Genomic DNA, 27,943 nt, shown 5'->3' on the forward strand with positions numbered 1-27,943 from the left:
ACGAAATAATTCTAGCACCTATTCAGGATGTAATGCACATTTTGTGCTTGGAGATGACTTTAGGGACATTTCTGACTAATGTGCTAAATCCTTCAGATTTGGATTTGAGAACAAAGTCAATTACTTCAAAATTATTATGTGCTTTGAGGACAATTACCCACAGTGATAAAGTTCAAAAACATCTCTTCTAAGATCACCTACAAGGGCCTTACTGCTTTCAACCTTATCTGAGAATTTGCCTATTTTACTATTGTGATTTTACGGCAATTTAGAAATATATATCCAACTTCTATTTAAGAGAAATGATCAATTATCACCCAGTTTTCAAATACATTGATTCAGTCACAAAATGGATTATTTTTCAAGTATTCACTAGATTGAGAATGCAACACACATTGAAGAATATAAGTGTATAAGATTAACATTTCTGCATTCAACCAATTCACATTCTTTCAATTCAATTGTTCCTCTAAAATCATATAATTTATTTAAAAGATAACTCTAAATAGTTGTGCTTAAAATTCTTCTGATGATTACTGTACAAATTCATATCATCACAGAAAATATCTTCACCGAACTGCAGCAGTTAACCCTTCTGAAGATGACCCACCTATTCAAGGACGACATTGAAGAATTCAAGTGAAGACACTAAATAGACTAAAGAACTTGGTATGAGTTGTTTCCAGCTGAGAAGAAAATCTATTATTGAAATTTATATTTTGCTTACCATGGGATTCCTCTATGAATAAAAAATTAAGAATAAAAATACAAAATAAAAGTTTTGTTATTTTAAAATCATCTATATTTTTCAGTATGTACATGGTGAATTACAATCCATGTGTAATTATTTTAAAAGAGCCAGACTTTGGTATGCACTGATCATAGCCTATAACGCCATTAAAAAAAAATTACGACTCATATAGCAAGCTCAGACATTTTCAGGGTACTCACTGATGCTCACTGATCTCGGTATATTATACTCCAGAAGGCTGTGATAACTCACTGAAAGAAATATTCTGCGTTTCGAAGATTAGCTATATAATCGAATGCTTCAAAAGGTGTATCCTGTTTTATAGTATTAACAAGGCATATAGTACTAGCTTTGCCATCCTGAGTAGTACAAAATGTAGGTCAATGCACAAAAAGTACAACAGAAAGAAGCCAAGAAAGAGAGGTTGGCTGTCTTTCTGCTAATTAACAAAACACATCTCTGATCCAGCTAACAGTCAAAAAGATGATAAAGAAAGCAGTACTTACAAGTGATAACCGGAAGTATGTTTTCAGATTATCACAAACTTTAAACTGAGTGGTGGTTACAAAAATTCTCACTCACCTTGTTGTGATTTAACCACAAGTATTTCAACTGTTTAAATCTTGACAAGTCAGGAACTTCTGTTAGTCTTCTAAAAAAATGTAACAGATCTCAGCTTGAATTACTTCATTAAAATATAATATAAACATATAGACACTGCACAATAATATCTGTAGAATTGAAATTCCAGCAAATAACTATTCCTAATTTTCTCCTTTCTACTGTTTATTTCTGTGCAATTTTTTCTCTAGTTGAACAGTAATGACATTGCCAATTAATTCTATTATTCTATTCTTGGTTGGGTTGATATTCAAGAGTTCGTGGAACTGTTAGCAAATGTTGAATATTCCATTAAATTTCTGACCTTTTTGATGATTGATGTGCTTTAAGGGGCAACAAAGTAAATAAAAAGGTAATTTCTTTTTCTGTTAGCATTCCATAAAATTATTATTTCTGCAGCCAGTTTTCCCAGCTGCTTTTTATTTATAAATTTCTGTGCTTTTAAACATAGTCAGAAACTTAGGCCCTTTGATAAAGTAAATAATGTGGAAGTATTGTGCTTATCAAAATATGGATTTTAAATGAATAATTAATTTAAAACAACATGAAGTCCTTCTTACATTAGATTAATTACTGACTAAGAATTGATAACAAAGAATTATATTATACTTACTTTTTGGCCAGATAAAGTTCAATTACATCATTATTCTTTCTGATTTTGTAGAGTTTTAATTGATTTCCCAGAACCTATTTGCAATTCCAATAAACATAAAATTTATATTAAATTTTAAACCACATATTTTATTTTTAGCACATTTCCTTAATCACTCTCTTCTTTAGTACTTCAGTTTTACTTTTCTTTAAATCAAATTGATACAAAAATGAAGTTTAATGTCACTATTTATTTCTGATTCTTGTTTATTATTTAAAATATATGGAAAAATAACACCACAATCTATAATTATACATCACAATAATAAATGTAATTCTTGGATTACAAGCTCATAAAACTTCTATTTACATTTAGTTTATGGTGAAAACCTATCAAAAGAAAGTAACAACATTTAATTGGTGCCCATTTGCAACACTCTCTCGTGAATTTTGTTCAATAAATATTTCATTAAAATGAAATCACAATTATATCTGAATTTTCTGCATTACTGATTTATTTAAAGCTTAATAATTCAGTTTTGCTTCTCCATGTACAATATCAGGATGTCATTAGTATTATATTAAACAGCAAAATATGAGAGGAATTCCTTTCAACAAACGTTACTTCCAGTTGCCATATGTTTATCATTGTACGGTCAAAAATTTCCAATTACTGTATAATGGAGATACAAATGTGAAATTAAGGTATTGCAGCAGCTGTACTGATACTGCAGTACTTCAATTGTGACTTGGCTGGTAAGCAAATGAGCCAAAACGTTCCACAATTGAATCTCACTCCAAATAATTGAGCATATAACCTAAGTTGGCATTTCAAAGCAGCATTTCAAGGTACTGTGTTCAAAAAAGTTATTAAACCAAGATCTCACTGGCATCACATATATAAAAGGTGCCATTTTATTATTTGAAGAAGAAAATATTGCTGCTCTAACATTACACTAATACTTAGCTCATAACCAAGTCATTGCAAACAATGGTCCTGATGAAGGGTCTCGGCACAAAACGTCAACTGTTTATTTCCATCTACATTGCGTGTATCGCTCTAGGTTTCCAGCATCTGCAGTACCTCTTGTACTAAAATGTCCCTGATGATCCAGATGGTGGAAGCAAAGGAAGACAATAATCAAGATCTCGAGAAACCACTTGGGAAACCACATCTGAAGCTCATCTTGACCACCTTGAACCTCACCAAAAGTCAGCCCTAAAAATTTTCTCCTCTCAGTATCCCACCTTGTTTAAACTACAACTTGGGTGTACCAACTTGAGCAAGCACACTATCCATGTAAAAGATGATCAACCCATTCATCAGAGACCACACAGAGTGCCTGAGCATCTTGTCAGTGCCTTGAAGGCAGAGATAAGGACCATTTTGGAACTGGGTGTCATTAAGCCATCGAACAGTGACCAGTACAGTCTAGTAGTTAATGTGCCTAAACCTGATGGTTCCTTGAGGGTCTGTATTGACTTTAGAAAAATCAATGTGATCTCTAAGTTTGATGCTTATCCTTTGCCACGGATAGATGAGCTACTGGACAGGTTGGGACAAGCTCAGCATATCACTACACTGGATTTATGTAAAGATTACTGGCAAGATGGGCTTGCGTGGAATGGGCTGCTGGCAATGGTGGTGGAGGCGGATATGATTGAGTCTTTTAAGAGACTCCTGGATAGGTACATGAAGCTCAGAAAAATAGAGGGCTATGGGGAACCCTAGGTAATTTCTAAGGTAAGGACATGTTCGGCACAGCTTTGTGGGCCGAAGGGCCTGTATTGTCCTGTAGGTTTTCTATGTTTCTAAGATCCACTGGAGGAAAAGCCTAAAGAATACACTGCTTTCCAGACCCCACTTGACCTTTTCCATTTCATGGTCATGTCATTTGGCCTGAATGAAGCTTCAGTGACATTTCAGCACCTCATGGACTGTGTATTTAGGGGATGTGAAGAGTTCAGCATAACATACCTCGATCATGTGGTGATTTTCAGCACAAGTTGAGAAGACCATCTCTAGGATATCAATCAGGTCCTGGGACAGCTAGTCTCAGCAAGCCTTACAGTCAACCTCCAGAAGTGTAAGTAGGCAAAAATAGAGACCTGGTACTTGGGATACCAGCTTGGGAATGGGCTGATACACCCTCAAGTGGACATGGTACAATCAATTCGGAACAGCCTCCGCCCTCATACAAAGAAACAAGTCAGGTCTTTTCTTGGACTGGGTTCATACCACGGTTTGCTAAAGTGACAACTTCTCTGACCAGTTTGTGCTTAAAGTCTGCAGAGGAGTGTGCACTGGCTTTTGTAAATTTAAAGGGGGCACTCTGTGAAGAACTGATACTCATTAGTCCTGATTTCAACAAGCCCTTCCTGGTGCAAATGGCCGTTTATGGAATAGGGATAGGTGCTGTCTTGTCCCAAAGGAGAAGAGGGCAAAGAGAGGCCTGTCTTATACCTGAGTAGGAAGCTGCTACCCAGGAAATCTCAGTATTTGACTGTTGAGAAAGAGGCTCTGGCTCTTATGTGAGATCTAGACAGTCTGTTCTATTACCTCCTTGTCTGGGAGTTTGTTTTGGACTCAGACCACCGTGCCTTGACCTGGATGAACACCAGGAAAGATCCAAATGCTCACATTACCAGATAGCATCTAGCCCTGCAACCCTTCCACTTCACAATCCGTCACACAGGAGCAGCCAGAACATTGCAGCGGAAGTTTACCACAACTTGGGTAAACTAGAAGAAAGAAGTAGGTAATGTAATACAGCAGGTCAGCCACAAGTAATTCTTCCTCCCTGTCCCCCCAGTGGTCCTGTAATTCTTATTATTCCTGGCTGGCAGCACTGCTATTATGCTTATCCGGTGCTCACACTAGGCAAAAGCATAGCATGGACACTTTTGTTTGTACTTGTACACTCCAGGACAGTGGCATTCTTTGATGCATCCTGGTTGTTTTTGCTTCCATTTTCAGGGAGGGGACACTAATGAAGGGTGGGGTGTCTTAAAATAGGTGCCTGTTTGTTGTGGCACATGCTCTATGCTGGCTCAGTGGAAAAGTTAATCTTGGGGGAAGGGGGAAAGAGTGCTGGCTCCTGAAAAATACTTAGTTGTTGATTGACTTTGTTGCACAATGTCATTGTGATCTTATTGTGATGAATGTATGTGTGGACATTTGTGATTGTGAAGAAGGATGTGAATTCCTGTATTTTGGTTTTTTGTGTAATTATTCAGGCTCATGGTAACAATTTCCCCTGCATTCCAAAGAATGGACTTAAAGGTGAGGTAAAGATCCAATCTTGCATGGGGTGGAGGAACAGCAGATGCGGCTGGCTCATCCAGAGGTGTGTCAATATGCTCATTGTCAAGTTGTGACACCAGAGATGCCAGCAGAATCCTCCAAATCCTGTTGGGTTGGTTTAAGATGATCTACCTAAGTACATTAAGGTTTACCCCTCTTATCTGTGATAAAAATCTTTTCTCCCCATTCCAAAACACGGAACGGGTCATCATAAAGGGGCCTTGATGTTGGTGTGTATCATGGCAGACGAAAAAAACTGAGGCAGAATGTAGGTCAACAGGAACCCGAGAGTGTGGTATGCCATCATGAGAGGTAGGAATAGGTGAAGAGGGTTGAAAGACCAAGCAGACACTCGTGGCATCTGGAATGAAACCACCAAGCACTAGTATACCAACTCAGCCATAACATAACATAATGACCCATAACAGACAATCATGCCAACCCTCATCAGTTGGGGAAGACTTCAAAGTAGCCTTTAAGGAGTGGTGAAACCGCTAGCATAAGCCATTGGATAGTGGGTGATACGCCGCGGTATGATGTAGCCTAACGCCGAGGTTCTGGGCTATCAGAGCCCGGACATATGAAATGAATTGAGGACCGCATTCAGAGGAAATATCAGATGGAGTGATAAACCGAGCAACCCAGGTGCTGATAAACACCTGAGCCCTATCTGCGGCCATTGTCAATACTTGGGGGACGACCTCTGGTCACTAGGCAGTACGGTCCACCATGGTAAGGAGTTGAGTGAAACTGCAGGAGGGGAGAAGAGGACCAACAAGGTCCTCATTAATGTGGACAAACCGTTGCTCAGGGACCTCAAATGACACCTGGGCATGACAGTTAATTTATCCAGCTGAGACTCTACACAGGCTGCACTCTAATCATGCCCGTCCTTTCAAGGTCCGTGCCACACAAACTTTAGCGCTAACAGTTTCTGTGAGGCCTTCAGGCCCAGATGGGAGAGGCAATGTATGGTGTTAAAAACGGTCTGCCTCCAGTCTGCAGGCATTATGGGGCAAGGGTGACTGGTTGAGACATCGCACAGGAGAGAAACCCGAGCTTTTTTGAACTTAATGTCAGCCAAGCACAGGCCTGTGACTGTTGTTCAGTAAGCCTGGACCTTTGGGTCAGTAGCTTGGTCAAATGCCATGCCGACATAGTCAATTATGTGTGGCCTCAGCAGCTGGCTATGGGAGGCAAGCAGCCATGGCATTATTTTTCCCCTTGATATGTTGTATATCTGCTGTGCACTCTGATATGTAGGCCAGGTGGCATTGCTGCCATTGCAGACCAAGGGTCTGACATTTAGAGCATCACATGCACAAGGGGTTTGTGGTCAATGAACGCTGTGAAATGGCGGACAGCAAGATGGAGACCAAGAAGCTCACGGTCAGACGTGCTGTACTTCCTTACGGGGGATGGAGCTGGCAGCTGAAGAAGATGAGCAGCTACCACACACCTCTGACCAACTGCTTATACACAGCACCCACAGAATAGTCTAAAGCATCAGTAGTTACGGCTAAGGGTACATTGGGCAGGTGCGTCAGTCGGGTCGTGTTTGAAAGAGCTCATTTGGTATCATCAAATACCCTGGTCACGTCTGCTGACCAGTCCTGCAGATGATTAGAGGTATTGCCTTTTAGTGCACCATACTGGGAAACATAAGTACAGCAGCTCGCAGAATGAAGAGGTGATAGAAATTCACCACGCCTAAAGACTCCTATAGTTTTTTAGTAGTGTGGGGTGGTGGAAATCCATAATAGTGGTTAGTTTTTATGGGAGGGTTCCAACCTTCTTTGTATGCACTGGTGATATGTTATCCAGGCAAACAAAAAAAAATCTAAATCTTTTAATACAGAATCAATCAGCCATTGAAAAGTCTGTGCTGCATTTTTCAACCTAAATAGCATGCACAGAAACCCAAAGAGGCCAAACAGGGTTGTCACAGCCATTTTGGGAACGTCCTCCGAGCAACAGGCACCTGATGGTAGCCCCTAATTTGATCGAATTTGGAAAAAAATAATTTTCCAGCAAAACATGCAGTAAAGTTCTGGATGTGTGGGACCAGATAATGATCAGGGATGGTGGCCTCGTTAAGTTGTTGGTAATTGCCACATGGGCGGCAATCACATCAGACTTAGGGTTCATATGGAGGGGCAAAGTACAGGGGCTATTCAACCAGCATACAGTGCCAAGTCTTTCCATGTTGGCAAACTCAGCTTTCGCATTTGCTAGGTTTTCTGGGTCCAGTCTATGCAAGCGGGCATGGAATGGTGGTCTAGTTGTAGAAATGTGTTGGTCCACCCCATGTTTTGTGACTGCAATGGAGAATGTTGGCTTGGTGAGGTTTGACAACTCACGCCGCAGTCGAGCAAACTCACATGCGTCAGTGCTTGCGCTTTACACAACCATCATGGAGAACTTGTTAGGGGAGCAGGGTAACAACCCAAAGTCCTTGATATCCACAAGCCAGCAGTTCTTAAGATCGACTAATAGTCCTGGAGCACACAGGAAATCTGCACCAAGCATAGGTCTAGCCACTTTAGCCAGGACAATGTTCCACGTGTAATGTTGCCCACTGAAGCAGAGCGTCACACACCATGTCCCATAGGTCTGGATCATACTGCCATTGGAGGCCTCCAGCAGCTTTGTCACTCTTTGCCTTCTCATAATAGCTGATGCTTGAGAACACGTGTCACACAAGAAGTGTCACCCTGAAAGAGTGTTCATAATAAACAATAAGCATCCAAGGCAGTTGGAATCCACGGTGTTCACAAACCTCTGTTGTCTCGATGTGCTGGCACCGTTGAAGCTGCAAGGTGGTTAGCACTTTCTAGCATTCATGCCAAAGCGAGCATGATAAAAACATAGGCCCGGCAGCATCTGTTTTGCAGCTATGGGTCCCCTTATGTTGGAGGCTGTGCTGACTGGGCTTATTGAGGTACAGAAAGGAGAAGGAATGATGCACTGCTGCCTAGCTGAGATTAGACTATCCTCCATTTTAGTAAGCTCCCTATAGTACTTCATGGGTGCATTAGCGAGGGGTATGTGAACTTGATCGGGCATTTGCTGCTTGAAGAGTTCTTTAAAAATAAAACAAGGATGGTGATTTCCCAAGAGAGACAGCATGTGGTCCATTAGCTCTGACAGCTTAGCATCAGTGAGGCTGAGCTTGGAGAGCAACTGTTTGGCGCACTCAGACTCCAGTAGTCCAACAGTAGATTCACCTCTCTCTCAGCCATGGAGTCACTAAGCAACAATACCTCGTAGAAATATTTCATGTTGTCTGTGAAGATTTCTCGCAATACGAATTGGGCCCCGGCTTGTGCAAACCAAGCAAAGACATTTTGCTCATAAAACTCCAGCAGTTTCAAAGCGACAGCATTGGCCAGCATGTTCAATAACCCTGGAATCATCCTAGAGCATCGGGGTCACGAATGTAGGTTTTCACAAATAAAACGACAAGGGTTTTATGTTTCAAAAAAGCTGTAGTACCTCATCTATTGAACACCAAAAACTGAACATAAAGCATGGTAACAGTCCTTTATTTAAATATGTCATCATGTTAAACCAGCCTCTCAAAGTGAAACTCCAACTCAATGTTGTGTTTGTGATTTATGTACAATTCCACCAATTACATTATCCTGAGATGAAGTGAGGTACTCTATGGTATTGAAAGTGCTACTGTGGTCTACCGTCTGTTTTTTCAAAGTCCATACCTTCCTAAGGGCATGCAGCACTCACTGAAACCTACAACTTTCCAACTTTGATCACTTTTTTACACTAAAATGGACTTTGTACATATATATTTTTTGTTCTAATTATGTTCTTTCTTGTCAACATTGACTAGAATTTATGTTTTTCTTGTGAATGCTGCTAAAAATATGCTATGTATCTGTGATGCTGATGTATGTAGGGTTTCATCGCACCTGTACATACATGTACATATGCATATGACTATAAGACATAGGAGCAGAATTAGGCCATTGGCCCATTAAGTCTGCTCTACCATTTGATCATAGCTAATTAATTTACCCTCTCAACCCTATTCTCCTGTACAAAGACTCAACTATAGATTACCTGGGACACCATGTGAAATTTTGACTGTCACGGTATAGAAAAGACATGACTGCTTTCAAAATTATACAGAGGAGATTCACTAGAAGTGTCTCAGTTATGAGGAAAAACTGAACACGTTAGGATTATTTTTCTTGGAAGACCTGATAAAGGTGTACAAAATTATGAGGTGCTTAGATAAGGGGACACAGAATTGAAAATACACTTGGACTAAGATGTTAACTGTCCTGTGCTATCACCAGTGGGATCATCAGTTGATCTGCCACCTGTCTTCAGGAGTTTCGGCCTGCTTATGATCAAGACTCCCTCCAGGTGGTGGGCCAGCAGTGTAAAGCACCAGCTCCCACTGGTGAGCTTAAAAACTTGGCATCTGCCTCGATCAGAGTTGTTGGTCGTTTCCATCCAACAAATAGTCTACTCTTCAGGTGTCTATGCAACTACTTAAGGGTTTGCAAAAGATGGATACACTGTCCGACTATCTGCCCCTCTGGACGTACTTGGTCCACACCCATGATGATCATGTCTCTGCTGCCTCAGCTACAGCCCTGCTGGTTGACTTGATCTCTCTTCTGGTGAAGCCAAGGTCACGCAGCCACTTCTGGAAAGTGAACGCAAAAAGCCACAGCAACCTACTTCGATTAGACAGCATGAGACCTTCCACCCTCTGTCTCTGCACTCTCATCTTAATTCTGCATACTTGGTTAACTTGCGCTCATGGGCTTCATCGATGTTGTCTTCCCAGGTGAGTTCATCAATAACCACTTCTCTACTGGTGTCAGACCATATGATTATATCTGTACACAATGTGGTGAAAGCTATTTTCCCCGGGAAGCTGCCTTTCCCATCCAGGTCGGCCTTGACACACCAATCATTGGCTGAAGAAAGTATGCTTGATCATGGGCTTGCGCTGTACACCCTTGACTTGGAGCCTTCTTTCACAAACGATATGTGATGTTCTGTGCAGCATGGGACATAAGATAAGTTGTGCTGCAGTACTCTCTGCTCAACCACTTCTGTTACAACTTTGAGAACATTGTTGTGTCTCCAAGCGTACATGCTGCTGGAAAGATTGACTCTGCATGCACTCAAAATATGTTGAGGTGTTCCCTTCTCGCCACAAGCAGCACACCTGTCTTATCTTCATACCAGTTGCTGAAGTTGGCAAGTGTTAGGATCAGGTCGTACACTGCTCTGCACAGGAAAGAAATACGGAGCGGTTCCATCTTCCACAGAACATTCCAAGATAGATGTTGTTGTCCAACACTTTCCCACCAGATCCAAGCCCTATGTTCGGCCAGCTGTTTTAGCTAACCTCTTCTCGTGTTCTACCTCTCGTATTTCTTGTGTTACAAACTCACGGTGCTCCTTACCTGTAGAAGATGACCACCACTTGTGGGTTGTCCATCCAAGTCCCTGGTGCCCTAGCTGGATAGCCCCAACCGTCTCCTTGTGCTTCAATCTAGACTCTGCCTCATCAACCGCTACATGGGCTGACCACTTCCTGCCTGATCCACATCCGGCTGGGTGTTCTTGATGACAGGGTTTTTTGAGTCTCGAAGCATCAAGAATGATCTCACCTTGACTACCTTGACCTCTTCAACAAGGGATTGCACTGGGATGGTAGGCTTTGTCTGGCTACTGTAACACTGGTGAGGCTGCTCGGTACTCCAAACCACTTCTTCGCATACCTATTGATCTTCCATTCCATTGCCTCAACATGGGACATTGCCACTTCATAGACAGTTAGTGGCCACATTATCTGTGGCATCAGTCCATACTGCAAGCACCACAACTTCAACTTGCCAGGCAAGCCACACTTGTCAACAGACATCAGACCTCTGCTGATCTGTTCTCCTGTCTCTTGAACTCTCTTGGTGTCGCTCAGCTCCTCTGTGTACCATCGCCCGAGGCTCTTAACTGGTTGGTCCTGAATGGATGGAATCTCCTCTCCACAAAGGGTGAAATGAAAGTCAACCAGCTTTCCTCTCATAAGACAAGGCTTCTTGACTTCTTGGTCTTGAACTTCATTCTTCCCCAATCCATTAGCTCCTCGAGTCTAGATAGTACACTTTCCACTGCCTCTGTGCTAGGATCCAAAAGGGTGAGATCGTCCAAGAATGCTTGTATTGGTGGTAACTCCCCTCCGCCATCAAGTGCGACACCTGGTCCCACTGATTTTGCAGCCCTCACAATGACCTCCATGGATAACACAAAAAAGATGGGTGAAATCGCACAACCCCTTTGGGATTCCAACATCCAAGCTCTGCCACCTACTTGTAAACTGCTGAGTGGAAAACCTCATCCAGAAATCGCTGTAGTACTGCATAACAAAGTTCTTCACCTTAGCAAGAGTCCATAGGAATTCCATCGCAAATTCAATCAGGACATGGGGAACAGAACCATACGCATTTGCAAGATCAAGCCAAACTACAGCCAGATTTCTTCTCAACCTTTTCGACTCCTGGATGGTATGCCATATCATGCTAGTATGTTCAAGGCATCCCGGGAAGCCTGGTATTCCTGCCTTCTGCGCAGATGTACTTACCAATCCATTCTCTATCACAAATAAAGATATTCTTTCTGCTAGAATGCCAAACATAATCTTCCCCTCTACATTCAGGAGTGAAATTGATTGGAACTAATTCAATGTAGTAGAATTCTCTTCCTTCGGGATGTATACTCCTTCAGCCTCACTCCATGACAAAGGAACAACACCTTGTCTCCACACCACCTTTAACAATCTGCACAAGTATTTCCTCAGCTCTTCACACTCCTTGAACACCTTATACAGCACTCCATTAGGTCTTGGCACTGAACCTGACCTTGCCTGTCTGATGAACTGTTCGACTTCTGCCAGTTTGGATTCTGACAGATTGAACTTCACTCCTGGCTTGGTAGGCTTCACAAGCCCTGAAATGTCAAGCAAAGGAGCCTCCCGCTGTTCGTTAGAGTAAGCGCTTGCCAGGTGATCCTCAAGTTCTTGTTGAGAGATGTTAAGCTGCCCGCTCTTACTTTGTTCAAACAATTTCTTTGTGAACTGGTGAAGGTTCTCAAAGAACAACTTTCTTGCCTTCTCTCCCTTCTTTCTCTTTTTACGTTGTGACTCTGCACGACGGAGTGATGCCAACTTTAATCCAAAATGCTCTTGGAGATCAGCAAGCCCTGGTTTGTCACCCTCACTTGCTACCTTCCACCTCTGTCTCAACGATCTAAACTCTCTCCCCAACCTACTAATCTCCTTCTGGCACCTGCTTGGTGTCTGCGTAGGCTTTGCTTTCTTCAATTCAACCAAACCAAACCGGTACTTTCCAACATCATAAATCATATCACCCATCACTTCCAACTTCCTCTTTGATGTTCCCATGAAAGTGTGCTCCAACATCATACTGATATCCTCATCAAACACACGCCAAACCTTCTCATCTGCCATTGCTGGCCACTTGACCTTCCTCTTCTTTTCTACCTCCTCACCACCGCCATCATGTGAAGGATCTACCTGGGTACTGTGGTCTGAAACCTGACTTGGGTTATCTCTCATCTAACCTGGAGTATGATGACTCTCTCCAGAGCAAATCGCTGTGGCTTGTAAATCAGTGGTTGAAAACTGTGCTTGGTGAAGTAATTCCATCTTCATCTACTGGGATGGAATAGCACTTCAACTTTGCTTGGCGGACTCATAAACCTTTAATGCTGGAAAACACTCTCCCACACCAACACATTGGACACTCAAAGCCTCTTATCCCAGCTCTTGGTCGTAGTCATTCCCTGTAATTAACTATATCCGTCCGATTGGGTCCATCATTCTCTCTGCCTCTCGGAGGACCCTGAGTGTATGTTTCTCCGTGTAAACTAGAAGCTTCAAGTGGTGGGTGTTCTTCTGAGTAGTAAACTTTAGTCAGAAGATGGGAAAAAATTTGCAATCCCCTGTTGATGGTGGTGGTGGATGCAAAGATTCTCACAACCCTTAAGAAGTATCTGGACCAGCACCTGAATTGCCAAAGCACAAGAGGATATGGATCAGGTGGTTGTAAATGGGATTAGTATAAATGGTTACTTCATGGTTGGTATGGATAGGGTAGGCCAAAGGCCTGCTTTTGTTCTCTATCACTCATACTTCCTTTGTTGCAATATGTCAATTTATGTTTCTGGCTGTGAAGTGCTTTGTACACCCTAATATGTTTAAGGTATATATGCAAAAACAGAGTCCATCTGTCTTGCAAAGCCACGTTTATGCTTTGCTCACTGTCTTCTGAATTATTAATAACAATTACAAAACAAAAGGACTGCAAGATAAATATAATTTGCAGGAGATTAAGATAATAACAGTGACCTCTTACCTTCTTCCACCTGAACTCTTTTTATGCAATTGTACTTGGGTACAATTTGAAAAGCAGTCTCCAGTTTTAAATTACATATTGTTAAATTACCATTGTTGGCATAATCTCAGATGGTGATGAGAGGGCATACAGGAGTGAGACATACCAGCTAGCTGAGTGGCACAAAGACAACAAAAATCTACAGATGCTGGAAATCCAAACAACACACACAAAATGCTGAAAGAACTCAGCAGGCCAGGTAGCAGCTATGGAAAAGAGCAAACAGTCAACGTTTCGGGCCGAGACACTTCATCAGGACTGGAAAAACGATCAGAAGTGAGAGCAGGAAGGTGGGGGGAGGGGAGGAAGAATTACAAGGTGGCAGGTGATACGCGAAACCAGCAGAAGAGGAGGGATGAAGTAAAGAGCCGGGAAGTTGATCGGTGAAAGAGGTAAAGGGCTGGAGAAGTGGGAATCTGACAGGAGGGGACAGAAGACCATAGAAGAAAGGGAGGGGAGAGGAGCTCCAGAGGGAAGTGCTGGGCAGATAAGGAGAGAGGACAAAAGAGGGAAATGGGAATTGGAATGGTGAAGGTGGGGGTCAAATACCAGAAGTTTGAGAAAACGATGTTCATGCTATCAGATTGGAGGCTACCCAGATGGAACCTGAGCATGGCCTCATCACAGCAGTAGAAGAGGCCATGGACTGACATGCTGGAATGAGTGGTGCTGCCACACCACTAGTTGAGTGGCATCGCATAACAACCTGCACTCAGTGTCAGTAAAACCATTGTGGACTTCAAAAAGGATAAGGTAAGGGAACACACACCAGGCCTCATAGCATGTTCAGAAGTGGAGAGAGTGAGCAAGTTCAAGTTCCTGGGTGTTAATATCTCTAAGGACCTAACCTGGTCCCGACATATCGATGCAGCTTTAAAGAAGGCAAGATAGTGGCTATATTTCATTAGCAGTTTGAGGAGAGTTGATATGTTACTTAATCACAAGCAAATTTCTACAGATGCACCCTGGAGAACATTCTGATTGGCTGCATCACCGTCTAGTATTCGGGCGGGGTGGGGGGGGGAGGCACGGCTGCAGCACAGGATAGAAGTAAGTTGCAGAGAGTTATAAAATTAGTCAGCTCCATCATGAGCACTAGCCTCTGTAGTATCCAAGACATCTTCAAGAAGCAGTGCCTCAAAAAGAATCTATGGATAGACCTCAACAGAGCAGTGCATGCAAGACAGCCCAAGAATCTCACAGAACTAGAAGCCTTTTGCAAGGAAGAATGGGCGATAATCCCCCAAACAAGAATTGAAAGATGATTAACTGGCTACGAAAAGCATTTACAAGCTGTGATACTTGCCAAGGGGTGTGTTATTAAGTATTGCCATGCAGGGTGCCCAAACTTTTGCTTTGGGCCCTTTTCCTTTTTTGTTATTTTGAAACTGTAAAAGATGGAAATAAAAATGTAATCTTGCTTAAAATATTAAAGGAATGTGTCATCTTTAACTTTATGCCTTTTGGAAATCAGTTCATCTTTTACTCACTTAGCTATTCACAGTAACAGAAATTTTGACCAGGAGTGCCCAAACTTTTGCATGCCACTGTATAATCAAAGATTCTACCAACCAGGACATTCTCTCTTCTGTCCTTTCCATTGGGCAGAAGATACAAAAAGACACAGACTAAAGGACAGCTATTACTCGACTGCTTTAAGAAAATTAAATGATTCCCTAGTGTGATAAGATGGATCCTTGACCTCACAATCTATCTTGTGTTCCTGCACTTTACTGTCTACCTGGACTACATTCTTTCTGTACTATTATATTTTATTTTGCACTCAGTTATTGTTTTACCTTGTATTACAATGCACCATTATAATTAAGTGATCTGTATAGATGGTGTGCAAGACAGATTAATGAATTATGTAGATTAACATCACACATAATTATTGCTGTGTTCTTGTCACATTTGAGTCCGGTTTAATTGCATCCACTCTAATGTTTGGAGTATGTACGTGACCTCCACCAAACGTTCAGACCCCATGGTGTTACAGGTACTTTGTTCTACCAAGATTGTAATTCTTCTTTTACTGACAATGCCACTATGCCCCCTCGCCTGTTTCCAGCCTCTTGTGAATACTGTACTGAAGATCCTTGAGTGCTCAGTCCCAAAGCTTGGTCACTTGTTCAGCCACGTCTCAATAATGGCAATCATATTGTATATATTAATATCTATTTGTGCGATTAATGCATCTGTGTAATTCCGCGCAGAGACACAATGCATCCAGACTTATCTTGATTACTACTTCCAGTATTTTACTCCCCCCCCCCCCCCCCACTTTATGATTTCCAACAGCGGCAGTTTTCATTTTCACTCGCATCTTTGCTATTTATTTAATTAACTGTTTTTACATTTCCCAGCTGCTCTATCTGATGCGCTTCTATCTCGGACTCATCCATGCCAGCCGCTCCCGGAGGAGAAGACTATAAACCAGACGAGACAGACCTATCAGCCCTCATCCTCCCACCACTGCTGCTCACCTCTGCCGCCGCCATCTTGTGTTTGGAAACGGTTGCTCGGCGACGTGACGTCGCACTCCGGGCTCGGGTTCGGGGTGCCGGTACATAGTGTTGATCCTGCGTGTTGTCGGTGGCATTCGGCCGGTTGTACTGCACCTTGTGCAATGCTATTTGTCCACAATACTGTACTCTGAGCATTTCCAAAGGTGTCCAAAATGCACAATGTAAGTTCACTCGGCGCGAAATTTTGGACCCTAAATCTTGGTAGCTGCAACCGCGTTCGTAATTAAATTACAGCAAAAAATGGGAAATTATGGAAATATTTTGCAGGTCACACTGTAGGAGGTCTGAGTTACTGAGTATTTCCACCATTTTATACTTTTGTTTTAGATTTTCAGCAGCTTTCAAGACCAGGTTTACTGTCAATAACGTACATATCCAGAGCAAAATGCCGTGAAGATCAGCTTTTTGCAGCAGGACATTTCCATTTAAATAACAACACCTTCCTGATGGAGTATTAATTTTATATGGTTTACTATTAGCCGTAAGATTGTCAGACTATTAACAGCTGCACAATTTATTTGTACATTTGTATAATTCGCGACAGAATTCCGTTGTTCTGCATTGCTGTTTGCCCTAAATGTTACAAGCAAATAAAATGTTACAAATCGCTCAGCAGATCACAGTAGTTTCTGTGGACTGAGAAGCACTCCACTTCGAGGTCTTTTAGCGGCTTTTTAAAAATTGAAAGTAAATTGGTAAATTTGTTTATTATTGTCAAATGTACTGAGGCATGTGATCGCATACCATCAATACAGATCAATTAATTCCAACAGTTTTTTAAGGTAGTACAAGGTAAAATAAGAACAAAGTGCCGAATAGAGCGTTGTAATAGAGGAAGTTCAGTGCAGGTGGACAGTATGTGTGCAAGGTCACAATAAAGTCGATTGTGAGGTCAAAAATCCGTGTTAACGTACTATGGAACCATTCAATATCCTTAAAACATCAGGATAGAGGCAGTCCTTGAGCCTCTACGTTTTCACAGCCTTTTGTATTTACTGCCTGATAGGAAGAGAGGAGAGAGAATGCCTGCGATGGGTGGGGCTTTGATTATACCGACTACTTTCTCAAAGCAGAGGGCCATGGTGGTGGGGGGAGGCTGTTTTCCGTGATGTGGGGGATTCTGTCCACAACTCTCTACAGCGAGTAAGTACAGGAGCCTGAAGACACGCACCCAACGTTTTAGGATTCAACTTTGCCATCAGATTTCTGAACAGACAAGGAACCGATGAACACTACCTCAATATTTTTGCTCTTTTTTTCATTACTTATTCCTTATTGTAAGTTACAGTATAGTATATTTTTTGCACTGCTGCAAAACAACAAATTTCACCATGTATGGCAGTGATAAACACGATTCTGAGTCTCTTGCACTCACGGATAGAGCAGTTATCATACCAAGCCATGCTGCCTCCAGATAGGTTTCTTTCTGTGGTGCAACAATAAAAATTGGCGAGGCTCAAAGTGGACTTGACAGATTTCTTTGGCCTCCTGAGGAAAAGCTGTGCTGTAAACATGGTCGGACCACGACATGATGTTCACTCTTCAAACTTAGAAACATAGAAAACCTACAGCACAATACAGGCCCTTCAGCCCACAAAGTTGTGCGGAAAATGTCCTTGCCACAGAAATTACCTAGGGTTACCCATAGCCCTCTAAACTCTCAACCCTCTCAACCACAACACTGTTGATGTGAACAGGAACATGGGCGTCACTTTCTTCCTGGAATCAAGGAGCAGCTCTTTTGTGACATGTAAATTATATTCAAAACCTGACCTTTAATAAAACAATGCAAAATAGCCTAAATAAACCAAATGACATTACTTCCAGAGAGTATTGATTCCATTAATTCATTAAAGCACAATTTATTTAAGTTGGGGCAGCACGGTAGTGCAGTGATTAGCACACCGCTTTACTGTACGAGTGACGTAGGTTCAATTCCCACCTGCCTGTAAGGAATTTGTAAGTTCTCCCTGTGACCACATGGGTTTCCTCCCACAGATGTGCCAGTTGATAGACTAAATGGTCATTGTAAATTGGCCTGTGATTAGGCCCAGATTGAATTGGGGGATTGTTACGTGATGTGAATGAAAGGCCAGAAGGGCCTATTCCATGCTGTATCTCAATAAATAACTATATAGTACTTCATTCTAAGAGACCTGGGGATCCATGTCGAATCGCATCTCATATAAAAAATTGTCTATGATAAGCCTACGGACTCTCACAGCTACCTGGACTCTTCCCACCTTTTCTCTTGCAGAAGTGCCACCCCCTTCTCACAATTCCTCCATCTCCGCCACATCTGCTCTCAGGATGAGGCTTTTCATTCCAGGACGAAGGAGATGTCTTCCTTTTTTAAAGAAAGAGAATCCCCTTCCTCCACCATCAACTCTACTCTCAAACACATCTCTCTCATTTCACGCACATCTGCTCTCACTCCATCCTCCCGCCACCCCACTAGGAATAGGGTTCCCCTTGTCCTAACCTACCACCCCACCAGCCTCCGGGTCTAACATATAATTCTCCGTAACTTCCACCACCTCCAACGGGATCCTACCACCAAGTACATCTTTCCCTCCCCCCCCCGCTTTCCACAGGGATCGCTCCCTACGTGACTCCTTTGTCCATTCATCCCCCCAATCCCTTCCCACTGATCTCCCTCCTGGCACTTATCCTTGTAAGTGGAACAAATGCTACACATGCCCTTACACTTCCTCCCTCACCACCATTCAGGGCCCCAGACAGTCCCTCCAGGTGAGGAGACACTTCACCTGTGAGTCTTATTGTGTCCGGTGCTCCCGGTGCAGCCTTCTATATATTGGGGAGACCCGACCCAGACTGGGAGACCGTTTTGCTGAACACCTACGCTCTGTTCACCAGAGAAAACAAGATCTCCCAGTGGCCACGTATATTAATTCCACGTCCCATTCCCATTCTGATGTGTCTATCCATGGCCTCATCTACTGTCAAGATGAAGCCACACTCAGGTTGGAGGAAAAACACCTTATATTCCATCCGGGTAGCCTCCAACCTGATGGCATGAATATTGATTTCTCTAACTTCCGCTAATTTCCCTCCTCCCCTTCAAACCCCATCCCTTAGTAATATATTTTTTATGTATTTCCCCCCTTTTTTTCTCTTTTTTTCTCCCTCTGTCCCTCTCACTACAACTCCTTGCCTGTTCTACACCCTCCGGGCTCCCCTCCCCTCTTCTCTTTCTCCCCAGGCTTTCCGTCCCATGATCCTCTCCCTTCTCCAGCCTGGTATCCTTTTTGCCAATCAACTTTCCAGATCTGAGATCCACCCCTGCCCTCCTGTCTTCTCCTATCATTTCGGATCTCCCCCTCAGCCTCCCACTTTCAAATCTCTTACTATCTCTTCCTTCAGTTAGCCCTGACGAAGGGTCTCGGCCTGAAACGTTGACTGTACCTCTTCCTAGAGATGCTGCCTGGCCTGCTGAGTTCACCAGCACTTTTTGTGTGTGTTGCTCATATAAAAAATGTAGGGATGGGACAATGCAAATTTTAAAGGTCCTTATCAACCATTAGCAATTAATTAACAATCTCTAATAACAATTAACCGTGCAACACATACAGTAAGTTGGAGGAATTTACTAGGTTAGACAGCCTCTGTGGTGAGAAATACACAGTTGATGTTCGGACCGAGACTGTTCATCTGTACTGGAAAGGAAGGGGAAAGAAGCCAGAATAAGAAGCTGGCATGAGGGGAAAGAGTACAAGTTGGCAGGTGATAGGTGATACCAGGGGAGGGGGATGAAGTATGCATACTAGATTGAGTTAGGATTCAATATGCAGTATTGTTAAGCTTTTGACATTGCATTGAATCAAAATCAGCTTTATTGTCAGTGACATAAGTCGTGAAATTTGTTGTTTTTGGCAGCAGTACAAACTACTATAAGTTACAAATAAGAATAATTAAATAGTGATGAAAAGGGATAGAGATGTAGTGTTCATGGACAGTTCAGAAGTCTTATTATTTTGTTAAATCAAAAATCTCATTGTGTGATAATGCAAATACACAAATAAGATAAAAAGGGAAGTAATTATTGCAAATAACATAATTCTAAGAATTATTTTGGATTGATGTAACAGGTTTACGCATATAAAACAGGTTACAATTATAAGAAAAATTCCTGATTAAAATGTGCTTCATTGAATATTAATACCCCATGTACTAGGATCTGTAAAACATGTTATGTGCGTTTGTGCATATATTTGGAACTTCACAAATGTCATACATCACAAGGATTCTGTCTCTTTAAGGGGTGTTACAAAAGAAATATTTCACAATGTGAAACCTGAGATGTGTGAAATTTGAAACTGACATGATTTGCATATACCACACTTCTACGTGTGTGATCTGGCTTGCTATTGGTTATCAGGATATGTCTGTATGTTTCCTTTCTCAAGCTTCACTGTTTCCACTTGAATGAATGCCAAGGAGCTTTATAAAAAGCAAGGCACAGAAACTCCACGTTAAAACCTACAAAGTTACAACCAGATCTTCATCCTGAGCGTTCTTGAGCCATGATTATTACACAGCCTTTTGATTGCACTTTCTTTGTGATAGCATGCATTTTTTTAAAATGCTGCTTTGCCTTTGACATGGGTGCAGAACAAACTAAAAATGATGCTACAGAAATATTCTACAATCTCAAGGTGCTACAGCATGAACGTCCAAGTAATTTAACATTAAATCAGGCAAGGAATGGAGGAAGGCTACCTAACCCTTCAGACATGGATCATAAAGGTACAGTTTGTGTGTTTTGAGAAATATTATCTTTGCTTTGGGAGCTTTTCCCCTAATAAATAATATGGCATTAGACATATGTATTGTAGAACTTTACTTTCTGCTAAATTAACATTTAGATTTAAATACAAAATTCATTATTGCATTAATTATATCATTAGTAAATGTATAAAGGTGGCATTTTCATAGACAATGTGCTATTATTAAAATACAGATAATACATTATATTATATGTCAAAACAATGTAAAAGGATGAGAATAATTTAAATGGAAACTATGAAATAAGTAGCATGACCATGTATAAGAAATGTTATCAAATTTCCTGAATGGACAGTCTCAAGAAAATTGCACTGATAATTATTTTGTAATCGTTATGAAGTATTGAGCTGTCTATTGATCTAAAATACATTATTTTCACTGGGTTATTTTCATTGAGGTGCCTCACACAGCTTCTGATCAGGCTTGTGAGAAGCAGGAGCACATTCTGACCAATGCTTGAAGGTTTCATTTAGCATTTGAGTGTTCAGCAAGTTTTCAATTACAGTTACTAGAATTACATGCACTATCATGTTAGCTATATTTGTAATCAACCTATCTTTGCATTGCCTTCAAAGAGACCGATAAGACATATATGGCACTGCCCTCCATTGGCAGAATTTCAGTGAATTTATTCCAGATTAAAAGTGGCAATCCAATTTAGATTTGTGTGTCAATATACAGCAAAGCAAAGGGAGCAAGGTTCTTGATTAATCAACATAGCTTTCTAAATTTAATTGGTTAGTTTTTCATGGATGTGTATTTATTCAATTTGTCACCTAAACACAAATTTTTAAGAAAATGCAAATTGGAACATAAAAATTTAGCGCTGAATATGTTTCTTTTGTTGCTGTGATGACTAACAAATTGAAAGAAGTTTGGAAAGCAGCAAACAAAATCAACTAATGTTTGACATTGCCCCATTTTGAAAATCAGTTAAACATTCCATAGGTATTTGGTTACAAGCTAGACTTAGTTACTGGAAGTATTATCTGAAAAATATGTTTTTGTAGTTCTAAAAAGACACACATGTTGAGTAGAACAGACATTTTTATGGATTTGATTCATGGCAAATTTTAAAAATGCTCTTGGCTTGATTTCATGGATAGAGAAGATGTTTAAGCTTTGAAACAGTATAATCTAATACCAAAAAATTTTAAAAAGAGTGAGAATTTTCAAGTAAAGCAGAATTTTAAAAGGCTGATGGGGTGGGGTGATTATGAGCATCTTATTTGAGTTTTAAAAATCAATTGTATGAAAAAAATAATTTGTTTCTTTCAAATGTAGATCAATCTCAAGTTGGTTGTCGTGAGCTCAGATCAACCAAATACATTTCTGATGGTCTGTGCACAAGTATCAATCCAGTGAAGGAGTTAGTGTGTGCAGGAGAGTGCTTACCTATGCCAGTGCTTCCTAACTGGATTGGAGGTTATGGCAGAAAATACTGGAGTAGAAGGAACACACAAGAGTGGCGCTGTGTGACTGACAAGACTCGCACCGAGAGAATTCAGCTCCAGTGCCAGAATGGAGGGACACGAACCTACAAAATCACTATAGTTACTTCTTGCAAGTGCAAGAGATACACACGACAGCACAATGCATCAAGCATTATCAACTTCGAGGCCGCATTTCCAGCAAGCAAGAGAAGATCCAGAGGCAAAAAAAAATCTCGTAAGATTCACCAAGAGGAGATCAAACGTAAGAGAAATTGGCATGAATTGGAAGACAAACAGTGATGTTTTTGCACCATGTGAACCATACTATATAAGAATGAACTCCCTATGTTGTTCAGCATACCATCAAACAAGTTTATTCCATATTTCCTAGGTATGATTAATTGATTAAAACAAGGATTAGTTTATAGTCCAGCAGGTAAGTATTATCCACCCAGACTCCTGAATGAAACATGTATGCTCAGGAACCTGGACACATTAATTAATGTTTTCAATACCATTCCTTATTCTGTACCTTCCGCTTAAAATTATAATAGCAGCACTTTGGATAATAATTAAGAAAACAAAAACATAATAAGACAGTGAAGAAAAATTAAGTTGTATGACTCAAATTCACAGATTATTACTCCCAATGATTGAATAAACCATACTAGGAATTACAATTGTTTAAATTTGATCATCAAATTAATTAAAGCAATTTAAGCTATTCAGATAAATACTGTTGGATGGATTTCTAACTAGCCCAGTGCTCCTCACATATTCATCATCATCATTATTACGTGCTGTGTCATATGATGTGGGTGATCATGGTCTTCTACAGAAGAGATTTGCCATTGCCACCTTCTGGGCAGTGTCCTTACAAGACGGGTGACCCCAGCCATTATCAATACTCTTCACAGATTGTCTGCCTGGCGTTAGTGGTCACACCAGCTGCACCACCTGCTCCACCTGCTCCACCTGTTCACATGATCCTTATCGGGGGCTGGGGGGCTCTGCAGGTGTTACACCTTGCCCAAGGGTGACCTGCAGCCTAGCAGAGGGAAGGTGTGCCTTACACCTCCTTTGGTAGAGACACATCCCAACCCCACCACCCAGCACATATATTAAACACTCTCAAATCTTTCATGTATACAACATTCATCTTTAGTGCAGAAACAGGAGGTTGCACAAGGGATGAAAGTAATCAAGTCAGGTCAATGATGATAATTCAACTCTTCAAATTCCCAGCAGAAACTTATACCCATTTCTGATCTATGTTTAGGAAATAAGGTTCATTTTACACAAAGCATGTCAAACTCCAATGATACTTCAACCTTTAAACCTTTAATGTTTATTTAGTATTCAAGGATGATACTGGTCAATTATCATATTAAATCGAATCAAGGGACAGAGACTTCAACAGTTAAACATGCATTGCTGTATATTTATTGTTTCTCAATGTGATTATTTAATAAATGATTGTTTTTGGTTCTAAAGAATTATTAAGGATACGTTTTATAATTTTCCCTTGTATCTGTATTTTCCAAGTCCAATAGTAGCAAATTAGAATACATGTACAAGTATGTAGTTTGAATTTTGTACAGGTATTGGTTGTACGGTTTATCAGAGTAAACTCTACTTATCTTTACTTAATCAATCAATAAAATGGAAAGATCTTTACCTTCTACCGAACACACTTTTCTGATTTAAGTAGATGTTTTTTGTCTTTTAATGATTGATTCCCGACAACATGTAGAAAACTCATTAATAAAGTCACAGATTCTCTGTACTTTTTATTCGTGTATTTATTTGTTGTGTGTACTTGCTGTTGCTCATGGCATTTAAGATACTAAGAGGTGTAGACTAGACTGAACTTCATATTTCATCTTATGAAATCCCAAATTTCAATGGCACGATGGCAGTGCTGAACAAGGTTTTGTGAGGATCAATTATATTTCCTATACTACACATTATCTTGGATGACACATGGTAATCTGTTACCAATATTTAACATTAAATTCAAAAAGAGAAATACCAGAGATTTCACAGCTCCACTCACACCTTGTCCTTAACAGTGTACTGTCGCTGCATTTGCATTGGAATTTGCCCTGCCAAGGTGCAACACCTCACATTTATCTACTCCATTCGCCATTCCTCCGTCCATATCTGCAACTGATCTATACTGTGCTGTATTCTTTGCTAGTCTTCTACACTAACCACAACTCCAGTAATCTTGGTATCATCCACAAACTTACTAATCCACCCATCTACATTTTCATTCAGGTCTTTTATATATGTCACCAACAGCAGAGGTCCAAGCACAGATCCCTGCACAACACCACTAATTATAGACTTCCAGCTCGAATAGGTCTCTTCGACCGCTACCCTCTGAATTCTATGCACATGACAGCTCTAATTCCAAGCAGCCACTGTTCCGCTCATAGCCTGCTTATGCCCGCTCTTGCTGCCAACTCCCTCTCCAATTACTGTCCCTCCATTGCTGCTCCACTCTCTGCTCTTTTCTCCACTCATTATCCCACTGCTGTCCCACTGATTCTCACATTGCTCAAGTCACTCCCTGTCAATGCATCATGTGCATCTCCACCAACTATACATCCATTGTTGCACTCTCTGCCTTCTTGTTGCAGTATTTACTGCCCTCCTGCAGCTCCCTAACAGTTTTTTTCCCACTCTCTTCTTGCTGCTCCACTCTTTGCATTCTAAATGGTCCACATATTGTAAACATGCTGCTCCTGATTGAACTCACTTACTATTGAACTCACTGCTTGACTCACTGTCTCCTGGAGTTCCACTCACACCATTCTTCCTGCCACGTTCATTGTTTGGCTGGTGGCTCCTACAACCCCTGCCACCTCACTGTTACACATAATGCTCTAAGATGCAGAGGAACTAAGAGTTCTTGTACATAATTTGCTTTTACATTTCCACTTATGAAAATACTCCATCGATATTTGAGGCTAAGGTTTTGGTTAGTTTATATGAAGCTGGACATCTTCCTGACACTACACTCATGTCTAGAACACCTGGATAACAAAGACACCTACATCAGATGTCTAATTAGCTTCACGTTCAACACTATAATTCTAAACAAATTCGTCTTCAAACTCCAAGACTTAGGACTCAGCACCTCCTCTGCAACTGGATCTTGCCCTCTTGACCGAGAGACCACAATCAATAAGGACAGGCAACAGCACCTGTGTCACAATTATCAACAGTGGTGTCCTGCAAAGTGGCCAGATTCTCTCCCTACAAGTTTGCAGAATATATACCACCATTGAGGGCCGAATCTCAAATAATGATGAGATAGAGTAAAGGAAGGAGATGGAGACCCTAGTCACATGCTCTCAAAACAACATTTTCCTCAATGTCAGCAGAGCAAAAGCGTTAGCCATTGTCTTCCAGACAATGGGCAGAATACATTCCCCTGCCTGTATTAATGGTGCCGAGGAGGAGATGGTTGAGAACTTCAGGCCCATAACTATAATATCAATAGACAATAGGTGCAGGAGTAGGCCATTTGGCCCTTCGATCACATTCACTGTGAACATGGCTGATCATCCACAATCAGTACCCTGTTATTGCCTTATCCCCACATCCCTTGACTCCACTATTTTTAAGAGCTCTATCTAACTCTTTCTTGAAAGCATCCAGAGAATTGGCCTCCACTGCCTTCTGAGGCAGAGCATTCCACAGATCCACAACTCTCTGGGTGAAAAAATTTTTCCTCAACTCTGTTCTAAATGGCCTACCCATTATTCTTAAACTGTGGCCTCTGGTCCTAGACTCCCCCAACATCGGGAACATGTTTCTTGCCTCTAGCATGTCCAATCCCTTAATAATCTTATATGTTTCAATCAGATCCCCTCTCATCCTTCTAAATTCCAGTGTATACAAGCTCAGTCGCTCCAATCTTTCAACATATAACAGTCCTGCCATCCTGGGAATTAACCTCGTGAACCTCTGCTGCACTCCCTCAATAGCAAGAACGTCCTTCCTCAAATTTGGAGACCAACAATTTTTTTCTGGTCCATCACCATAAATGCTGTGGTGAAGAAAGCTGATCACAGCCTGCTTCCTCCGGAGGCTAAGGAAGTTTGGCACGTTCTTGATGACTCTCACCAATTTGAACAAATGCACCATACACAACATCCTATCTGGATACGTTACAATTTGCTATGGCAACCGCTTTGCCAAGCATGGGAAGAAATTGTAGAGACTTGTGAATATAGCCTAGTCTATCATGAAAACCAGCTCCACCTGCACTGACTCTGTTTACACTTCCTGCTGTCTTGGGTAAGCAAGCAACATAATAAAATACCTCATCCAACACACACAAAATGCTGCCTGGCCTGCTATGTTCCACCAGTATTTTGCGTGTGTTGCTTGAATTTCCAGTATCTGCAGATTTTCTCGTGTTTGCGTTTTTAAGATACCTCATCCACCTGTTTGACACGTACCCATCCGCACCAGCTTCCGAAGTTTAGATGCTGTAACTCCATGGAGTACAGGATAGCTAGTGTGGCCCCTTTAAAGAGTCAGGACAGTCCCACTAATTGGCAATCATGTTTTGGGTGCCAAGTATTGAGGGCTTAAGAAGTACCTGAACTGAGGTTCAGTTCTCAATCATAAGCCCATTTGTGATTTTGTCTAGTGTCAGTTTTGCGCTCAGATTCTCGATCAAGTTTCAAACCATGTCTCAACCCTAGCCTCAGATACTCCAGCTTTTGGGTCCAAGCCATTGTCTCTTCTCCCAATTTCTATTGGGCAGAAGATGAAAACTCAGGCCACCAAGCTCCGGAATGATAGTGCTGAGGAAGGGGAATTAAGAAATAAATCAAAGGTAGCATGCAACAGAGATAATAGGAAGGACAGGCAAGAGATGAAGCATAACAACAGCCAGTGGGATGATTACAACAGAAAGCAAAAAATACTGGTCTGAAAGTGTTATATTTGAATGCATGCAGCATAAGAAATAAAATGGACGATCTTGAAATTCAGGGACAGATTGGCAAGCATGATGTTATGGCCCTTTCCGAAACTTGTCTGCCATTGGGAGCTGAATGTCCAAGGATATGCGGTGTATCGGAAAGATAGTTTAGTAGGCAGAGGGGGAGGCGTGGCCCTGTGTATAAAAATAATATTAAATCATTAGGAAGGGATGACATAGGATCAAAAGTTGTAGTGTCTTTATGGGCTGAGTTAAGAAATGGCAAGGTTAAAAGGACACTAATGGTAGTTCTATGCAAGCCTCCAAATAGCAGCCGGGATGTGGATTACAAATTACAGCAGGAGATAGAAAAGGCATGTCAGAAGGGCAATGCAATGATAATCGTTGGGGATTTTAACATGAAAGTGGATTGGGAAAACTAGGCCAGTACTGGACCTCAAGAGAGAGAATTTGTAGAATGTCTAAGGGATGGCTTTTTCGAACAGCTTGT

At 41.4% G+C, this 27,943-nt stretch overlaps 2 protein-coding genes across 2 annotated transcripts in view; one reads left to right on the forward strand and one right to left on the reverse strand.

Moving 5' to 3' along the window:
• LOC134343746 (leucine-rich repeat-containing protein 72) overlaps positions 1-18,416 on the reverse strand; it is a 45,922-nt gene extending 27,506 nt beyond the window's left edge. Inside the window, 6 exon segments of the mRNA XM_063042489.1 lie at positions 1,334-1,403; positions 1,986-2,059; positions 16,207-16,281; positions 16,284-16,337; positions 16,340-16,453; positions 18,405-18,416. Of these exon segments, the coding sequence (XP_062898559.1) occupies positions 1,334-1,403; positions 1,986-2,059; positions 16,207-16,281; positions 16,284-16,337; positions 16,340-16,453; positions 18,405-18,416 (399 nt within the window).
• Positions 18,417-20,721: 2,305 nt separating this feature from the next.
• On the forward strand, positions 20,722-24,261 carry sostdc1a (sclerostin domain containing 1a). The gene is made up of 2 exons (XM_063042299.1): positions 20,722-21,015; positions 22,339-24,261. Exons 1-2 carry the CDS (start codon positions 20,793-20,795, stop codon positions 22,785-22,787), a joined length of 672 nt encoding a protein of 223 aa, XP_062898369.1. The 5' UTR covers positions 20,722-20,792; the 3' UTR covers positions 22,788-24,261.
• The last annotated feature ends 3,682 nt before the right edge of the window (positions 24,262-27,943 follow it).

Source organism: Mobula hypostoma, chromosome 3 (assembly GCF_963921235.1).
Source record: "Mobula hypostoma chromosome 3, sMobHyp1.1, whole genome shotgun sequence".
In the NCBI taxonomy this organism is placed as follows: Eukaryota; Metazoa; Chordata; class Chondrichthyes; order Myliobatiformes; family Myliobatidae; genus Mobula; species Mobula hypostoma.